Raw genomic sequence first — 20,082 nt, forward strand, 5'->3', positions numbered from 1 at the left:
CTCGAAGTGATCCTGCATCAACTTAGAGAATCCTTGACAAAGAGTTCATTAGTAGAACCAAAAATTATATCATCAACATAAATTTGTACAATCAAAAGATCATTTTTGACATTCTTGGTAAACAAGGTAATGTCGATCTTTCCTCTAGAAAAACCATTTGAAAGAATAAAAGTTGATAGTTTTCATACCAAGCTCGAGGAGCTTGTTTCAAATCATACAAAGCTTTGTTTAGTCTATATACATGATCAGGCAATAATGCATCAACAAAGCCATCAGGTAGTTCAATATAAAATTCTTCTTTCAATTCACCATTCAGAAAAGCACTCTTAACATCCATTTGAAATAACTTGAAATTTCTAGAGCAAGCAAAAGCAAGTAGCATGCGAATAGATTCTAGTCTAGCAACAGGAGCATATGTCTCATCATAATCAATGTCTTCTTCTTGACTATAACCTTTTGCTACAAGCCTAGCTTTATTTCTAGTGATCGTACCATGCTCATCAAGTTTATTCCTATAAACCCATTTAGTACCAATAATAGATCTATCATGTGGCCTAGGAACAAGATTCCAAACATCATTACGTTTAAACTCATTCAACTCATCTTGCATAGCAATAATCCAAGAATCATCCAATAAAGCATCATCAATACACTTAGGTTCAACATGCGAAACAAAAGCAAGATGATTGCAAATATTATTAAGAGAAGATCGAGTGGTTACTCCCTTCGAAGGACTTCCAATGATAAGATCCATAGGATGATCTTTGTGAAGTGTCCAATCCTTCGGAAGTGGAGTTTCCTCAACAGAAGCATCTATAGTCTTGAGGAAGCCATCTCTTCTTCGAGTAATTCTACATCATCGTTAGTAGTACGAGAAACTACAGACATAGATTCATCAAATACAACATGCATAGATTCTTCAACAAGTAAGGTACGTTTATTAAATACTCTAAAAGCCTTACTTGAGGTAGAATATCCAAGAAAAATACCTTTGTCGGATTTGGCATCAAATTTGCCAAGGTTGTCCTTACCGTTATTATGTATGTAGCATTTGGAACCGAAAGCTTGAAAGTAATAAATGTTAGGCTTTCTCCCTCTCCATAATTCATATGGAGTTTTCTTGAGAATTGGCCTTATTGATACACGATTGATGATGTAACAAGCAGTGTTCATTGCTTCAGCCCAAAAATATTTTGGTAGAGAATGCTCACATATCATGGTCCTCGCAATCTCCACAAGTGTCCTATTTTTCCTCTCAACGACCTTGTTTTGTTGAGGAGTCCTAGGATAAGAAAAATTGTGACCGATGCCTTTCTCTTCACAAAAATTTGTAAAACTCTAATTTTGAAATTCAGTTCCGTGGTCACTACGGATCTGCTTTATTGAAAGATTTTTCTCATTCTCAACTCGTTTGACAAAAGTTTTAAAATAATCAAAGGCATCATTTTTGTGGGCTAAAAACAATGTCCACGTGTAACGTGAGAAATCATCCACAATGACAAATGCATAAAGCTTCCCTCCTAGGCTAGCGTTCCTCAAGGGACCACATAGATCTAGGTAAAAAAGTTCAAGGGGCATAGAAGTTGATACAAAATTTTTGCTTTTAAAAGATTCCCTTGTGTGTTTGCCAAGTTGACACGCATCACAAACAGAATTTAATTTTAAATTGAGTTTTGGCATACCAACAACTAAGTCAAGTTTAAAAAGTTTTTCTATGGTACTAGGACCAACATGACCTAGTCGTCTATGCCAAAGAATGTTGTCATCAATATTCAAGGCTACAAGGCTTTTAATATTTGATAAAGATAAATTGTTTAAAGAAACCTTGTATACATTTTCACTTCTATATCCTTTGAAATTTATGGATTTGTCAGTCGTGAGTGATATAGTGCAGTGTTGGGGAGTGAACTTGACTTCATAACCTCTATCGCACAATTGATTTATGCTTAGTAAGTTATGCTTAAGCCTTTTCACTAGGAGTACATCATCAATCAAGCAAGATTCAGATATACCTATTGAGCCGATTCCTTCAATAACTCCTTTGCTGTTGTCTCCAAATGTGACAGTTCCTTTCTTCTTTGGTTTGATCGATTGGAGTAGCTCCTTGTTCCCGGTCATATGTCTAGAGCATCCACTGTCTAGATACCATATGCTAGGAAGAACATTTTTCCTATTTTCCTGCAAAAATTGATTTTGGTACCCTTTAGTTTTTTTGGGTTCACAGTGTTAGAAAAGAGAGATACAAAATAGACTTCTAAGAGTTCAGTCTCTTATAGCAACATCATCGCCACTTTTTAAGAGTGCTCCCAGTAGTAGGTAGGGCTATGGCCTCTTTAAAAACCTATTTCCTTGGACAGAACAGCGTTCATCAGGAAGACCAGTCGCAAGTCAAGGCAGTTTAAACCGGTCTATGATGAACTCCCTTAGATCATGATCTCATAATGCCAACTGATGAGTTGTTAAGTACTCTTAGGCCTCCATTTCATATAACTCTTTTGATCATATTAAAATCTCAAGGATCTACATTTATATCTAGCATGACCAATTTTACAACAATAAGAGCATGTAGGGGGTGATCTCATTTTTGCTTTAGCAATTAGACTAGTAAAGTCTATTGATTTCTTACCGTACCCTATTCCACCCTTATCAAAACTACATTTTTGCATGCTAAGTAAATTATTCAAATTATTACTACTGACATTGAACTTATCAAAAGATTTTTCTAAGTGAGCTATGTCATCCTTTAATCTTAGGTTTTCATGCTCCTTAGTCTTTAATTTTGAGCTTTCTATTTTCTTTTCTAAGAGATTTAGCCATATAAAACATGTTTTTATATGCATGTAGTAGTTCGTCATAGGAAGGTACCTCGTCATCGTCGTCGGAGACGATGTCATCACTTTTAGCCATGAGGCAGATGTTTGCTTCCTCCTTGTCATCGTCGCTATCACTCCAAGTGGCTATGAGTGCTTTCTTCTTTCCCTTGTCAACTTTCTTCTTGAGAGGACACTCATCTGCATAGTGGCCTTGTTGTTGATAGTTGTAGCAGGTAACTTCTTTGTCCGTCTTCTTTTTGAAGTTGTTTCCTCGGATAAATCTTTTGAATTTTCTTGCAAAGAGTGCCATATCATCATCTTCATCTTCTTTGGATTGGCTAGATAGAGCAATCCCCTTTGCCTTGATATCTTCTTTCTTTATTTCCTTCCTTGTTGACAGTTCCAACTCATGGGTTTTTAGAGTCCCATGAAGTTGATCAAGGTCATAGGAAGCTGTGTCGCCTTTGTTGGATTCTATGATAGCCGTCCTCTTGGCATCCCACTCCTTGGGTAAGGCGCGTAGAGCTCTCCTCCACACTTGTTTGGTTGGATATTGTTTCCCAAGTTGGGCTAGCTCATTGATAATTTGAGTAAGCCTTCGGAACATAGTATCTACATCTTCATTTGATTCCATCTCGAATGTTTCGTATTTGAGTTGGAGTAGATCGATCTTTGTTTCTTTGACTTGATTAGTCCCTTCATGGCATATCTCCAACTTGTCCCATATCTCTTTAGCGGATGAACACATTGATATCCGGTTGTACTCGTTCATATCTAAGGAACAATGAAGAATATTCATGGCTTTAGCATTTTGAGATATAAGTTTCATATCCTCCTTAGAAAAGTCGTCCATTCCTTTAGGAATTTTGACACCCTCAACCTCTTTAGTAGGTATGTAGGGACCTTTCACAGTAACCTTCCAAAGGTCATAGTCTACGGATTGGATATATAGGGACATTCGATTTTTCCAATATCCGTAGTTTATGCCATTGAAAAGAGGAGGACGATTTGTTGATTGCCCTTGAGCATAGTCGCTCGCTAGATTTTCCATAAGAACCTTTTTGAAAATATTTTGTAAAAAGGTGGCTCTGATACCACTTGTTAGAACCTAATGGGGGAGGGGATTTAGGTTCTATTGGCAACTTTAGCAATTTAAAGCGATTATGCAAATACGCAAGCGAAAGACTTAAAGCAATCAAAAATAAATGCGGTAAATAAATGCGTAAAATAAATAAAGCGATAAATGAGATAGGATATGTTTATGGAAGTTCGACGATAAATCGTCTATGTCTCCCCTTCTTGGTTAAGATCGATTAACCAAGAATTCACTAGCACTTCAACTTCTTGGCTTTGATGGCTCCAAGGATAGCCGTAAAACTTGACACGATCACCGCGCCGATACAACTCGATACTCTTGGCCTTAAGGGCTCCAAGGATAGCCTCAACACAAACACTTGGCTTCACACTCAAGTGCTTACAACGATAGCACAACACACTTGGCTTCACACTCAAGTGTTTACAACAATAGCACAACCAACTCACAAACTATTTTTACAAACACTCTCAAATATATCACACAAACACTTTCATAGTGAGAAATTGCTTGCAAAGGAGAGAAGAGATGAGTTGGGATGTCTCCAAATGACCTTGGATGACCTCTATTTATAGTTGGCAAAGATTTGAATCTGATTTGAGTGCATGGAGCATGTGTTGAGAAGTCAAGGAGTGACAAAAAGTATTCGGCGCCGCTGCCTACTTTTTCCCAGCACTGAGCGGATTTTGTGGAAAAATCATATCTTCCAATCTAACCGTTGGAGTGATCTGAAATTTGAACTGAAGCTTTAAAACCTCTGGATCATTATTCTGAATGGTGAAGATTTGATTTTAACAAGTCAAACATTTCCAGTAATTTTCGGAAGTCACTTCATCAAGTTTTCAAACTTGTTCTGTGCAACAAATATGAAAAATTCATATCTCCATATCCATCCGTTGGATTAATCTGAATTTTGTACAGAGGTTGTAAAACATCCTAAATTTGAATCTGATTGGTGAAGATTTGATTTGAATGTCTCAAACAATCCCAGTTAATTTCTGAATTTGAATCTTCATCATTTGCTTCATGTTCTGCAGAAATAGGTACTATGCAACCTTTGTGGAAAAATCATAACTCCATATCTAGCCGTTGGATTGATATGAAATTTTGATATAAGTTTTAAAACATCCGGATATTGATTTGGATCGGTGGAGATTTGATTTGGATGTCTCAAGAACGTCCAGTAATTTTCAGAAGTTGATTCTTCATCCTTCACTTCAAGTTCTGCAGAAATAGGTACTGCACAACTTTTGTGGAAAAATCATAACTTCATATCTAGCCGTTGGATTGCTCTCAAATTTGGACAGCACGTGTAAAACTTCCTCATCACGATTATGACTGGTGAAGATCGGATTTCAATGCCTAGAAAATTTCCAGTAATTTTTGGAAGTTGCTGCTCCATACTTTGGCTTCTTCTTGTCTTTTTCTTCATATCTCTTAACAATGTTTCATCCATTCAATGAGCAATACAAGACTTTATAAATACATGTATAGCTTCCAAGAATTTAATCATCAATAAATCTAATATGTAAAATCTCACTTTAAATGGTTAGTAACAATTAACCGAGTTTTGTAATCATCAAAATATAATATTATGAGACTTGTTAATGCATTAAAAACATTAATTTCATAACACGAGATTTGTATGCGTTTAAGGCGTAACATATTTGAAGCTGATATGAATGTTAGAGTTGATAGAATTTAGTTTCGATTATCGATTTTGTACCGTTACTCCGCCGGTTTAAAAGTTGAAACTGTTTTGATGGCTTATTATGGAACTGTTGATGAAGTGAGTTCTTGCTGATATTATGAGTTATTTTTGCTGTGTTTTCAGTTTCGAAAATAGGGGATATCGAACTCGAACCTTCAGCTTCGAACCGGGATTGAATTGGGCCAAGATTTATGAAGTTGAGCCTTGAAAATCAAGTAGTGTTTGAGCAGATTTTTGACACAAGGTGATGTTGTATGGCTTGATCAGATTTGGGAGAAGATTTTGATAGCCTTGAGCAACCAAGACAAGAAAGGTATAAACCAACATCTAACCACGGGATACACAACTCGAGTTAGATTGGACTTGAGTTTTTCCCTAAACCACATACTTATTTGTTCCTTGTTGGAATTGATTTATTTTCAAGTCCATAGATATATGTTCTTGATTGTTTATCTGATAGAGGAATTTGTATGAGATAGATGATGACATAGATAGATAAGTCTATTGCCTTTCCTTGCTAGATTAGCTTGTCTCTTGTAGGTGGCTTAGATTAATGCTTCTAGAACGGGTTGCATCTTGATAAGCCACTAGATCTTAAAGAGTTGAAGGCGGATGTGCCATGTCTTAGAAAGGCTGATGTGCCAAATTACCGAATGTTCGGACTTGTATCGATGTGCTTAGGAGTAGATCAACTCCTATTGCCGAAGCTCGAGATAGTGGACTGAAATTCGGGAATAAGAACGTACCGCCACCTCGAATGGGAGAGTAGGTTGGAGATTTGTTGCGTTCTTATTCAAACTGGGATCCCTAGATGAGAGTTGAGAAAAGAGTCAAGTCTTGGTCTAGAGTTAAGACTAGGAGTCAAGATCAAGATGTCAATACAAAGAAGGTAGAGTCAAGACTAAGACACTACTTAGATTTGATAGATGACTTTGTGTTGATGCATGTGTTATGCTTTGATTTATAGCATGCCTTTGTTTTATGCTTTGAATTATAGCATGTATTGTTGTTCATGAATATTTTTATGAACTAATTATGATAGTAATTACACCTGAACTTGATAGCATGCTATATGTTGCTTATACTGGGAAATGTATTTCTCACCGGAGTTATCCGGTTGTTGTTGTGTTTGTATGTGTGCATGACAATAGGTGGTGCGGAAACAGGGCAGAGACGAGCTTGAAGAATAGAGATTGAGAGATTAGAGTGATGATCCGGTGTAGAGGTCAAGTTGCTGTCTTTTTCTGTTAAAAACAAGAGTTGGAGTTGTTTAGCTTTAGACTTGAACTTTAGTCTAGAGTGTTTGCTACTTGAACTTGTAATCACATTTGATATTTATGTATTTACTCTAGACTTGATGTATTGAAGGATATGTTATGGTCTTAGTAATGACTCTTCTACCTTGTTGAATGATGTTTCTTGAACTTGGAAAGGCTGTAGATGGGTCAAGGATAGTATTTAGCAGCAGCTGAGCACCCCTGAATTTTTTGGACGAATAGCCTGCGCATGGGCGAGCCTCCTACTCGCGCGCGCGCGAGCCACTCGGCCAGGGGTTCTGCCCCATTGAGCTGCGCACGCGCGAGAGGTGACCCCACGCGCGCGCAGGTCACTACTTATTAAAAAAAAAAAATTCTTTTCTTTGAGGCTTTGATGCTTGGCCTTAATTTATGTTTTAGAGATTAGTATTTGATTTGAGATATTAAGAACTGGGTCGTCACAAGAACAGAGATGGTGCTCCGATGGGGGCCAGAATAGAGAAGGCGGCGGAGAAGGGCACTGTTGTGAAGGCGGAAAAGCAGTGCCCTGCGTGGTTGCTCGGAAATTGCAGAGAATTGATGAGGGAGATCCCAGCACGAACGGAGATGATGACCTGAGCCGGAGAGGTGATTCCTTCAAGTTGAGGAGGAGATTGATGAGAAAATTATGGTGAAGGGATTTGGGGATTTAGGGATTACGAGGGAAAGACGAGAGAAGTGAGAAGGAAAATAATAAAGTAGGTAATAAATCGGGCCTGGAGGGTGTCTCGCTCGATCGGTATAAAGTTACCGATCGAGCGGTACATAAAATTTTTTATTCCAGATAAATTCTCGCTCGATCGGTAAAAAGTTACCGATCGAGCAGGACATAAGATTAAAAATTCCAGAGATATTTTTGCTCGATCGGTAAAAAGTTACCGTTCGAGCGGCCTTAAAAACAACAACATTCCAGAAGATTTCTCGCTCGATCGGTAAATCTTCGAGCGGACCAAAAAAATTTTTGTTTCAAAATTTTCCGAAAGAACTAAAAGAAAAGAAATAAATAAAAACAAAAGCAAAATGAACAATGAAAACTCTAAAAGAAATAAAATAAGCAAATAAGTAGAAGAACACTGGGTTGCCTCCTAGTCAGCGCTAAATTACCAGTCTATAGCTCGACTGTATGCTTAGTTCACCCAGTGATTTGTGGGTCCTCGAGTTCCAGTTCATGCACGTCCTCCACTTCTTTTTCTTGGACCCCGTCATAGTAGTGTTTCAGTATGTGACCATTCACCTTGAATATTTTTTATGTGTCCAAGCTATGAATTTCAACTGCACCATGGGGAAAGACATTAGTAATAACAAACGGTCCATTCCAACGTGAACGCAACTTACTTGGGAATAACCGAAGTCGTGAGTGATAGAGAAGGACTTTCTGACCGACTTCGAATTCCCTTCTGGAGATCATTTTATCATGGAATGCCTTTGTCTTCTCCTTGTAAATCCTGGAACTGGCATATGCATCATTGCGTATTTCTTCCAATTCCTGCAACTGCAGCTTCCGGTGTTCCCCACTATCATCCATCTGCAAATTAAAATTCTTGATGGCCCAATAGGCTCTGTGCTCCAATTCAACTAGCAGATGGCACGGCTTCCCAAAAATCAGCCGATATGGTGACATCCCAATTGGCGTTTTGTATGCAGTTCTGTAAGCCCACATAGCATCATCTAGTCTCAAGCTCCAGTCTTTCCTCGTCGGATTCACTGTTTTATCCAGGATAGACTTGATTTCTCGATTCGACACTTCAGCTTGCCCATTGGATTGTTGGTGATACGCAGTAGAGACCTTGTGCATCACATGGTATTTTTTAGCAAACTAACCACGGTTCGGTTGCAAAAGTGAGTTTCTCTATCGCTGATGATGGCTCTTGGAATCCTAAATCTAGAGAAAATATTATGCTTGATAAATTCTGCAACCACTTTTGAATCGTCACTACGGGTGACCTTAGCTTCTACCTATTTTGAGACATAATCTACAGTAAGTAATATATAAATGAATCCAAAGGAACTAGGGAAAGGTCCCATGAATTCGATGTTCCACACATCAAACATACCATGAATTCGATGTCCCATGAATAACCGAGTTAGAATTGTCAATGCCTGCACAGTAGTTAAACATCCTAATCCGCCTTACCGACTTGGCATGATCATCTGAACACTTATCAGATTACCATGGAGTTTTATCAAGAACCCACTGTTTAACTAAATTATACGATCTCAATCGCTGCCTGAGTAGTAATAGCTACTAACTTGCTATTAACACAATCCTTCGGATATCTAAACCGAATATCACGAGATTGTTGTAGTCTCCTGACTACTTTCCAACACACTAACTTTAACTGAAACAGTAAAGCTGACTGCGAATCTTAGCGATGAAATTTCCTGTCAAGACCTTAACTTGACATCTACTATTTTTTTTGCTAACATCAATCCACATCGGACGAGAAGATAAGATACAAGAGTAGTGTATCACAACTGGTCTAATACGGACATCGCATCCCCGATGTTACCGCAAACGCTAACCAAACATCCGCGACTCTAATCTTAGTGTCAATTATTAGAGAACCTCTCCCAGAGCACACCTTTGAGCTAATCTACCATTACTGAGGACAAAGGCTTAGCTCCTAAACCTAATAGTCTTTGTAAAGAGAGATGACCAAAACTCTGTCACTTATTCGCAAAGTGATAACAACAATGTCCACCACCCTCTGCATCTGGCAACCTCGAATTACATCGCTAGTGATAGGATTACAATTTGTGAAATTATCAAACTAACTACGATCAATATTGATCTGAATCTCGATACCTGCGATATTATTCCAAGCGAATTCCACTAATCATTCTGCTGTAGATATCAGCAAGTCTTGTAAACCCTCATCATCAGCATATGTACCTTTCGTACTCATGTCCATTCGATGCTGACTACCTCTCAAAAGAATAACGACTAAAGGAATAAATGACCATCTCTTTGACAACCCAAAACATAGTGCGAAAATGCCGTTGTACACAATTCTCTATCTAACGAAATTCTCAGGTCGACGTCTCGAAAATACACTATTATTACGCCGAACAATTATATGAACTAACACCATTTGCGGCAAGATTAGTCTGTATCGAATGATTGCATTCATCTCGTCACTCGAGATAATTACTGTTTACCCTAACGTGGATAACGTCAATCCTGACAACTAGACTTGTTCACTGGGATGAACAAAACTGGTTCACCTTGATCCCATACGAAGTCCACAATACTTCCGACAACTACTTTAACCTCCAATTCGATCCAAAATTGATTCTATTCATCTCAATGGCACAGCACATCAAAACATACTGATAGATCAGTGACTACAATCCCGCTAGAACCTAAAAATAGGTTTCAGATGGTGTCTCACCTCATGACCAGTGACTGATGCTACACTGCTAATGCCCACTGAAATACAAAATCACTTGTCGGATTTCATCCCAATGACAATTCTCGAGAAGACCGCTGGAACTGCCCAAGCAAATACTCAGCTAACCGCCCCAAAAATTGTGTCCACTATCAACATGGAACAACTAAAGAGGTAGAGAGCTGTTGAAGTGACAGTAAAGAGGTAGAGATTCCACCTCCACACGTACGTTGGTTTTTATGATTGATCAGTCGTTAATGTTTAAGGCCACCATCATGGATACAACCTATAATGTTTCAAGAATTTATGACATACCATCTTATGATTTGTATTAAGAATGATGATTATGATGATATATGATGATAATGTTCATGATTTAGCAGAATGTTAATGTTTAAAGATCATGCATGTATAAGCTAGGAATGGCAATGGGTCGGGTATGGGTAGGATATTACGTATCCATCCCCATATCCATTTATTAAATTCATCCCCATACCCATACCCATATCCGTCGGGTATTCAATTTCATCCTCATCCCCATACCCGTCGGAGTATCGGATATCCATACACTACTCATCCCCCATTTATCTATCTACCCCATACAAATACATTTGTTCAAATTTGAATTATTTAGATAAAAATATGCTTATTTATCAGATTTTATATCAAATTTATAAGAGAAAAATAAGAAAAAAATGAAAGATAAAAGAAATCAATAACATAATAACCTAAGAATTATAAGAAATAACAAAATATTGTAAATAATTTATCTCGACATTATTATCCTACATAATAGCATTAGATTTATATTAATAATTTTCACTATTAAATCCAACCAACATAATATAACAAAAAAAAATTAAATCAACATTTATTTAATATATATTAATATGTAAATAAATATAATTTATATTTATATTATATATAATCGGGTATCGGGTCGGGTATGAGTAGGATATCACTACATCCGCCTCCATACCCATATACGAGATCCCCATACACATTTACCCATTTATTTAATCGGGTCCAAAAAACACCTCCATACCCTCCTCCATTCGGTTCGGGTATCGGATTCTCCATCGGGTTCGGAGAAAATTGTCATCCCTAGTATAACCTATATTCATGACATTTTATATGATATGTGCTTGCATGTGGTTTCATGTTGTTATTATTGGATAGGACATGCTGAGCCTCTAGGCTCATTAAATTTAAATGGTGCAGGTGATCATGATTTTGTTGATGATGATGTGGTCCCTACTGGTGGTGAGAACGTCTGAGAATCCCGTGCAGCTAACATACCCGTAACCGTCGTACGCTTATGATTCATTGATTTTTATGGGATTTTGATATAATATTATTTTTATTCCACACATGAAAATTATTTATTATTAATAATTTGTATGGTTTTGGGATTTTAACGTATGCATGTAATTTTATGTCGGATTATGATTTTTACGTATTCATGTTATGAAGTTTGTATGCATGTATTTTTAATTATTTTTAAGTATAAATAATGTATATATTATGTATTATATGTTATAGAAAATTATTTTAAGTTTAATTACATATATGTATGGGTGTATATGTAGTATCAATATTTTAAAATATGTAAAAATAATACATATATATATATATATATATATATATATATATATATAAATTTCAGTAGTAATAAGGGTCGTTTCATCTGCGACATGCATGGACCTTGGACACCTTCTGTAACGGTGGCCGTTAGAGATGTCAAAACGGGCCAACGGGGCGGGCTGACTCACTTTTTAGGCGGGTTGGGAAAATACCAACCCAATTCACTTATTTTAGGTGACGGGGCGGGCCAACCCGACGGATTCACGTGGAAATTGGTGGATTTTTGCGGGCCAACCCGCAACTCACCATTAGGTGGGGCGGTTCGGGCCGGCCCACCTTTTAGGCGGGTTGGAACCCACCAATTTTGTAGGACGGGGCGGGCTAACCCGATGGGCCTAGCCCATTTTCACACCTCTAGTGTCCGTGCATGGTCCGAACATAAATTTGGACATGGGTTCGTGTATTAAACTGCTCTCAATATTTCTTTCTTCGAGGTTTACGTACCTTCTTCCAAAAATTGCACAGGGTCCGTGCATTAAACTTTTTTAATTTTCTTGGCTTCTCATGATTTTTCCTTGTCTTTCGGGCCAAGTTTCAACGTCGCATTGGAATGTTTGACTTATTCTATAATATTCAAGCATTCTCAAATTTCAATCAAACCTGCAAACAAAGAAAATGCTACTATTTATACTCAAAACTAGGAATAAAAATGACAGATAAGTACGAATACGACAAAATAAAGTGTCAAATAAACTATAGGGTAACTTATATATATTTTTTGTTTTTTGTTTTTTTGTTTCTTTCTTTACTCCCCAATTATTTTTTCGGTTCCTCTTGGCTCTTCCTTTTATTTAAAAATTCTTTTCTTATTTTATTTTATTTTAGCTTTGTTTTTATTTATTATTTACTATTGTTTTTAATATTTATTATTTACTCTTCATTCTAAGTTCTAAACCTTTTATTCTTATAAAATTTGACGTTATTTTAACTGTAAATTACATCTCAGTCCCTAAACCTAAAAACAAATTTATTCTCAGTCCCTTGTCAGAAAAAATATAATTTAAACTCCATGGGCCCACATAAATTTTTTATGATACGAATACATGATATTTGAGTATCAACTATTTCAAATCTAGTACAAATGTAAGATTTTTGAGTACTCAAATATGTAAATAAATATTGATATTAATGACATATTGTCATCTTGGTACTAATATATAATATTTGAGTATCAAATGTGTTAGATCAAGTGCAAATATATGATTTTGTAGTATTAAAAAATATTGATATTAATGACATATTTATTTTATTTGGATGGAAATCAGTAGAAAACATTGAAAATATGATATTAATATATGATTTTTTAGTACCAAATGTGTTAGATCTGGTACAAATTTATGATTTTTGAGTATTCAAACATATGTTGCAAGTTAATATTAATAAAGATGTTCAAGTTTTATAATCAAAATCTTATTTTTTTTATACTCGATCTTAAATAATTAGTGCGTGAATATCATGTATTCGTATCATATTTTCAATGTTTTGTGCCGACTTTTTATGATTTTTGAGTACTCAAACATATATTGCAAGTTCATATTAATAAAGATGTTCAGGTTTTATACTCAAAAATATTATTTTTTATACTCGATTTTGAACAATTAGTGCTCGAATATCATGTATTCGTATCATATTTTCAACGTTTTGTACCGAATTTCATCCGAAATAATTATGTGGGCCTAGAGAGTTAAAACTATATTTTTCTGACAAGAGATTGAGAATAAATTTGTGTTTGAGTTTAGGAACTGAATGCTAATTTACCCTTATTTTAATTTTAGTTGTAAATAAAATATGAAATTTTATTTTATATCATAAAATTTAAAACTTATAAGTGGTTTACAAAAAACATGTCTCTTGCGAAAACATAAAAATAAAAAAAAACGTTCTTTGGATTTTGAATATTTAAAATCCGATTTTAAAGTTCTGAAGTTGAACAAATAATATTACAAGTTGATGGTAAATAATAAATTTACTATTTTTTCATAGCACAATATTTAATTTTGCAAATAGTTTCATTGTACAATTATTTTTTTCAATTTTTTTAATATTAAAATATTTGATTTTAAATTCTAATTTTTTAACATAAAATTACGAAACAAAATTTTAAAAAAGATATTTCTCGGAGGAGCATAGACTCTTCCTTTAACGAAATAATAGAACTCTAAAATCGACAACGATTCGTATAATTATAGTAAACAAACATAATCAATAAGAACCTGATTCTATAGTAAACATAATAAATAAGAACCTGATTTTATATATTATAGTAAAACAAAGATAATCAATAATTTAAATATAAAAATAATTAATTAAGCTAAAATTCTATGCACGCGGATTTATATTTATTCTAGTTTAATTTTAATTTTAATTAATTAATTATTATTTAGTAAAGTATAGAAATACGAGCCGACACCTTTTTCAGCCCATATCCCTCAATCCGGCCCACCTAAATTTTATAAGATCTCGATCCCAAGTGCTCTAACGATTACGAGAGAACAGAAACTTTAAATTATTGGCAAAGGATTATGGCGCAATCGTACTCACCCCCTCGACCGAATCGATCATCCAGCAGGTCAGCAAACCAGGTAAGAAGCGGCGATACGTGTTTGATTTTGTTCTGTTTTGAATTTAGATAGGAGCTATTCGAAATTCCGGCCAAGTTTATTCAAAAAGTGTAGAATATAAAACACAAATTGATTTTTTGGGAAAAATATTGAATTTTGTGTTCATACAAAATGTGAGGGATCAATGGAAGTGGATTCAATTGAATGGATCCTACTTTTGCAGGGCTTAATCCAATGAATCCATTCATGCCTGAGTCTGAGATCATGTGTGAGGTACGCTGTCCTTGCTTCCTATTCGCTGTTCCATGTGATTCGATCACCCGGATCTCATTTTTTTTTCCTCTATGGTCCAGAAGCACATTATTTGGGGAAAGAAGAGTCTGCCGCAGGAACCGACCATCTATCCGGTCAATGAAACAGGTAAGAAACGGCGATACATGTTTGATTTTGTTATAAATTCAATTTGACTTTAGATAGGAGTTATTCGAAATTCCGGCCAAGTTTATTCAAAATGGATAGAATAAATATAAAACACAAATTGATTTCTTTGGAAGAATATTGGATTTTGTGTTCATATAAAATGTGAGCGATCAATGGAAGTGGATTCAATTGAATGGGATCTTACTTTTGCAGGGCTTAATCCAATGAATCCATTCATGCCTGAGACTGAAATCATGCGTGAGGTACACTGTCCTTGCTTCCTATTCGCTATTCCATGTGATTCGATCATCCGGATCTCATTTTTTTTCCTCTACGGTCCAGAAGCAGATTTTTTGGGGAAAGAAAAGTCTGCCGCAGGAACCGACCATCTATCCGATCAATGAGACAGGTAAGAAACGGCTACATGTTTGATTTTGTTATAAATTCAATTTGAATTTAGATAGTAGTTATTCGAAATTTCGGCCAAGTTTATTAAAAAATGGTATAATATAACACACGAATTGATTTCTTTGGAAAAATATTGGATTTTGTGTTCGTATAAAATGTGAGGGATCAATGGAAGTGGATTCAATTGAATGGGATCCTACTTTTGCAGGGCTTAATCCAATGAATCCATTCATGCCTGAGATCATGCTTGAGGTACGCAGTCCTTGTTTCCTATTCGCTATTCCATTTGATTCGATCATCTGGATCTCATTTTTTTCCTCTACGGTCCAGAACCATATTTTTTGGGGAAAGAAGAGTTTGCCGCAGGAACTGACCATCTATCCGGTCAATGAAACAGGTAAGAAACCGCGATACATGTTTGATTTTGTTATAAATTCAATTTGAATTTCGATAGGAGTTATTCGAAATTCCGGCCAAGTTTATTCAAAAAGGGTAGAATATAAAACACAAATTGATTTCTTTGGAAAAATATTGGATTTTGTGTTCGTATAAAATGTGAGCGATCAATGGAAGTGCATTCAATTAATGGGATCCTTCTTTTGCAGGGCTTAATCCAATGAATCCATTCATGCCTGAGATCATGCGTGAGGTACGCAGTCCTTGTTTCCTATTCGCTATTCCATGTGATTCGATCATCCGGATCTCATTTTTCTCCTCTACGGTCCAGAAGCAGATTTTTTGGGGAAAGAAGAGTCTGCCGCAGGAACCGACCATCTATCCGGTCAATGAAACAGGTAAGAAACGGCGATACATGTTTGATTTTGTTCTGTTTTGAATTTAGATAGAAGTTATTCGAAATTCCGGCCAAGTTTATTCCAAAAGGGTAGAATATAAAACACAAATTGATTTATTGGGAAAAATATTGTGTTCATATAAAATGTGAGGGATCAATGGAAGTGGTTTCAATTGAATGGGATCCTACTTTTGCAGGGCTTAATCCAATGAATCCAAAGCGATTCGTGGAGATGAAGCGCGGGGTACGCTGTCCTTCCTTCTTATTCCATGTGATTTGATCTTCCGTATCTGATATTTTTTTCCTCTATGGTCCAGGATCAGATGTGGGTAAAGAAGAGTCTGCCACAGGAACCAAGTAAGAATTGGCTATACATGTTTGATTTTGTTCTGTTTTGAATTTAGATATGAGTTATTCGAAATTCCAGCCAAATTTATTCAAAGAAGGCATAATATAAAACACAAATTGCTTTCTTGGGAAAAACAATGGAAGTGGATTTAATTGAATGAGATCCTACTTTTGCAGGGGTTGATCCAATGTATCAATACTCGCCGACGTACCTTCGTGAGGTATGGTGTTCCTTGCTTTCTATTCCATATGATTTGGTCGTCCGGATCTAATGTGTTTTCAGATCTGGGGGGAAAGAAGTGTCTGCTGCAAAGTTCTTACTGTATTGTTGTTAGATCCGTTAGTTGGGTTTGACACTCAAATATTAAATCGAATGTGCACACATCATGTTTGGGCATGACCTTCGAAAATTAAACTTTGTTTGAATTTTTTGACAGAAGTGTGATGAAGATATACATATACCATCAGGAGTTTATTGGCCAACATTCCTTGAATGCGTGACAAGGTTTGATGTTGATGAAGAGTTAGTCGTCAGGAATGCGGCAAAACTAGCCTTAAATGTCTACAATCGGAAAGAAGTTAGACAAATTGTTTGATATTATTAATAGTTTTTGTTATTGAATAGACATACTGATTTTGTTTTGCATGTTTTTGGGTTGGTTGCAGCAACAGAATTTCAATCTCGATAAGGTTGTCAAGCTCAACGGTAGAGTTTATTTTTGCATGACATTCACGGCAAAGAATGCTGAAACTGATGAGTGCCGTCTTTTTCGAGGTGTTGTTAATGCATTGACCGACACTATACTTCTTTGTGAGATCAAGGTACCGTCCCCATTTTAACCCAATCAATTTTATTACCCTGTTATTTGCGTTCTTGCTACCCTTGTTCCTTGTTTATCTGAGTGTTCAATGGTATGTGTTTTGTTGATGGAGGTGGTGAACGAAAGATCTTTGTTGACAATCCTGAACACTCCATTTTCAGTATAGGTGCTAGGTTTGCAGATCAGAACCAAATTAAAATCCTCAAGTCCATGAAAGATGGATTTTCCGGTTCCTTTTTCTCTTCTTTTTTTATTTTCTTACAAACCATGGGTGTTTAGCTGCAGTTTTAATTTATGATACCTATGTGAATATATGATATATCTCTATGAACCTATGTTGCATGGATACCGGGTACGGGTATCGTATCGGATACGATACGGGTACGTCAATACGGGAAATTTTGAAAATAAGGACACGATACGGCTAGGATACGGCTATGATTAAAAAATATAATATTATATATATCTATATAAATTCAGTATTAAAAGTTAAAAATCCTATTAAAGATAGAAAATCATAATTCATCAATCATAATATCCATTACAAACAAAAAAGAAAACATAATAAATATAAAACATCAAATACATCTTAAATAAGTAAAAGAAATCAAACATCCATATCGGTCTCATCACCAACACTGTCTTTTCCACCTTGGATACAAATCTCCACAAAGGAGAATAATCATCAACATCTTCTTGTCCACCCTCATTTTGAATAATTTCCATTGCAAATTACTGAACTATCCTGAAAATAACATAAATATATCGATAATAATATTTTCCAACAATCTACATAACATTCCTACTGGCTACTGCCTACTGTCTTGTGACTTGTCTATTGTAAAAATTGTATTTTGATTTTAGCATGACAATTACGTAGTAGTCAACATATTTAAGAACAAGAATTAAGAAAATACAAACTGCATTACCAAAAGAAAAAAATCTGAACAAAAATTAAGAAGAAAAGAGAATATCAAACTTACCAGAAAGGCAGAAACTGGAGAGTGGAGGACTGCGTCCGGCGGCGGCGAGCAGCGTCCGGCGAGCGGAAAGCTTCACGCAGTGGGTTGGTGATGATAGACGACGAGAAGCAGTAAGTGGAAAAGAGGAACGATCGAAGAGAGAATAGAAGATTTAGGGCTTTTTTAAGCCCAATTGATATTAATATATATATTTATTAAAAATTCCTCATAAGTTTCCCACTTTTCTCCCTTAAAACTTTCATTTTTTGCGATTTGTCCAAACCGTACCGAGAAACGTACCCGGGCCGTACCCAAGCCGTACCCACCTGGTCAAACTTGGAAAAAGTCAACGACACGGGTTTTGCCGTATCCGACACGCATATTCACGTGTCGTACCCGTACCTGTACCCGATACTCCAAATTTTTTTTTTTTCATAGTACCCATGCTACATAGCTATGAACAGAGATAGGGAAAATTAAATAGAAGGCAAAGCAGTGATCTGATTCACGCTTGTCTGCGACAGTTCTAAATATTGACATATAATGGCGAGGAATGCTTGTGGCAGGTTGTTTTCAAGTAAATACTTGAAGATTATTTGAGTTGTGTGTTGATGTTGTGTGATAACTAGGGAGAGGCAACACCCGAGCATGAGCGGAGTTTCTACCAAGCTTGAAACAAAAATCAAAGCAATGATTTGGAGTAAATTTTAATTAGGTGGAAGATTATAATTGCATCATGAAAGACTAAACCATGCATAATTTTTTTTCCCTTTTTGTTGGTGGAATGAACTTGGAAGTTGATTTTCTGTCATGCTCATGCCTTTCAGGAACCTAATCACATTGCGATTCCTAGTGATCTTGTTGAAAATGTCTGTGATGCCTAGCTTAAAGGTTGGCTTATTTCGCAGACATCTATTGTATCTTTTACTATGCTATGGGATTGATTGGATTCTGACAATCTGAAACGTTTTGTTTATGCTTTAGGTTGGTAAGTTTGAGATATATATATTTATAATTTTTTGGAGTCTATGCTTGTGCAGCAAGTGTGCAAGGATTGAAAAAGATCATGGAGGTGACTCTGCGGTTCGTTTTGTGGAGGGAAAATTAGCATTTTGGTCCTGTATGTTGGTTTCTTTTTGGTTTTGGTCCTGTATGTTGGCTTGTTTTGGAAAAGATCCTGTAACTCGATTTTTTTTTTGGATTTAGTCCTATATGTTGGCTTATTTTGTTTTGGTCCTATAAGTTGGTTTGTTTTTTGGTTTTCGTCCTGTATGTTATCATGTTTTGGAATTTAGAAGTTGATCTTTAATTATTTTTGTAATAAATATTTTTTATTCTTTCATGTTTTATCTGCTTATTGGTTTGAGATAATTACAACTAACTAATAAAAAAATATTTTTTTACGCTTAAACTTTTTTTAATCTAAATAATTTAATAAAATCTAAAATATGTTAATTTAATGTATTAAATGTAACATACTTTTGTTCTTTTAAAAATTAACAAACAAACATTCATTTATATCGTTCTCAATTATAACTTCGATTTTTTTATTTATTTGGCACTAAGTGTTCGCCCACTTAGCACCTATTAATGAGCATATAAATAAGTTACAACCTAAATTAACAAAATTAGCTAAAAAATTAAAAATATATTTAAAACATACTTTTGTTTTTTTAAAAAGTAACACTTTAATATATTTTTTTATCGTTCTCAACTATGATTGACTTTTTTTGTTCCTCTTTTCTCGAAAGCAGAGTTTTTTAGGTATGTTTCACTTTTATCACGCTTAATTGCCGCTTAAGCGTGCTTTTTAGAACACTGCAA

The 20,082-nt window shown here is 35.6% G+C and overlaps 1 protein-coding gene across 11 annotated transcripts in view; it reads left to right on the forward strand.

Annotated features, from left to right (window-relative positions):
- LOC140861017 (uncharacterized) overlaps window positions 1-19,596 on the forward strand; it is a 65,095-nt gene extending 45,499 nt beyond the window's left edge. For 3 of the 11 annotated variants that reach the window (XM_073264018.1, XM_073264020.1, XM_073264025.1), the window contains 15 exons: window positions 14,730-14,779; window positions 14,860-14,926; window positions 15,140-15,189; window positions 15,269-15,335; window positions 15,543-15,586; window positions 15,665-15,731; window positions 15,940-15,983; window positions 16,062-16,128; window positions 16,325-16,371; window positions 16,445-16,484; window positions 16,653-16,696; window positions 16,913-17,053; window positions 17,142-17,297; window positions 19,086-19,149; window positions 19,299-19,596. In XM_073264018.1, coding sequence (XP_073120119.1) covers window positions 14,730-14,779; window positions 14,860-14,926; window positions 15,140-15,189; window positions 15,269-15,335; window positions 15,543-15,586; window positions 15,665-15,731; window positions 15,940-15,983; window positions 16,062-16,128; window positions 16,325-16,371; window positions 16,445-16,484; window positions 16,653-16,696; window positions 16,913-17,053; window positions 17,142-17,297; window positions 19,086-19,142 — 941 coding nt within the window. In that variant the 3' untranslated portion in view covers window positions 19,143-19,149; window positions 19,299-19,596. Of the gene's footprint in view, window positions 1-14,729; window positions 14,780-14,859; window positions 14,927-15,139; window positions 15,190-15,268; window positions 15,336-15,542; window positions 15,587-15,664; window positions 15,732-15,939; window positions 15,984-16,061; window positions 16,129-16,324; window positions 16,372-16,444; window positions 16,485-16,652; window positions 16,697-16,912; window positions 17,054-17,141; window positions 17,298-19,085; window positions 19,150-19,298 lie in introns of those variants that run through there. The other 8 variants (XM_073264019.1, XM_073264021.1, XR_012143710.1 and 5 more) reach the window with 8 other exon arrangements.
- The last annotated feature ends 486 nt before the right edge of the window (window positions 19,597-20,082 follow it).

This window comes from Henckelia pumila, chromosome 4, assembly GCF_033568475.1.
Source record: "Henckelia pumila isolate YLH828 chromosome 4, ASM3356847v2, whole genome shotgun sequence".
Classification (NCBI taxonomy): domain Eukaryota; kingdom Viridiplantae; phylum Streptophyta; class Magnoliopsida; order Lamiales; family Gesneriaceae; genus Henckelia; species Henckelia pumila.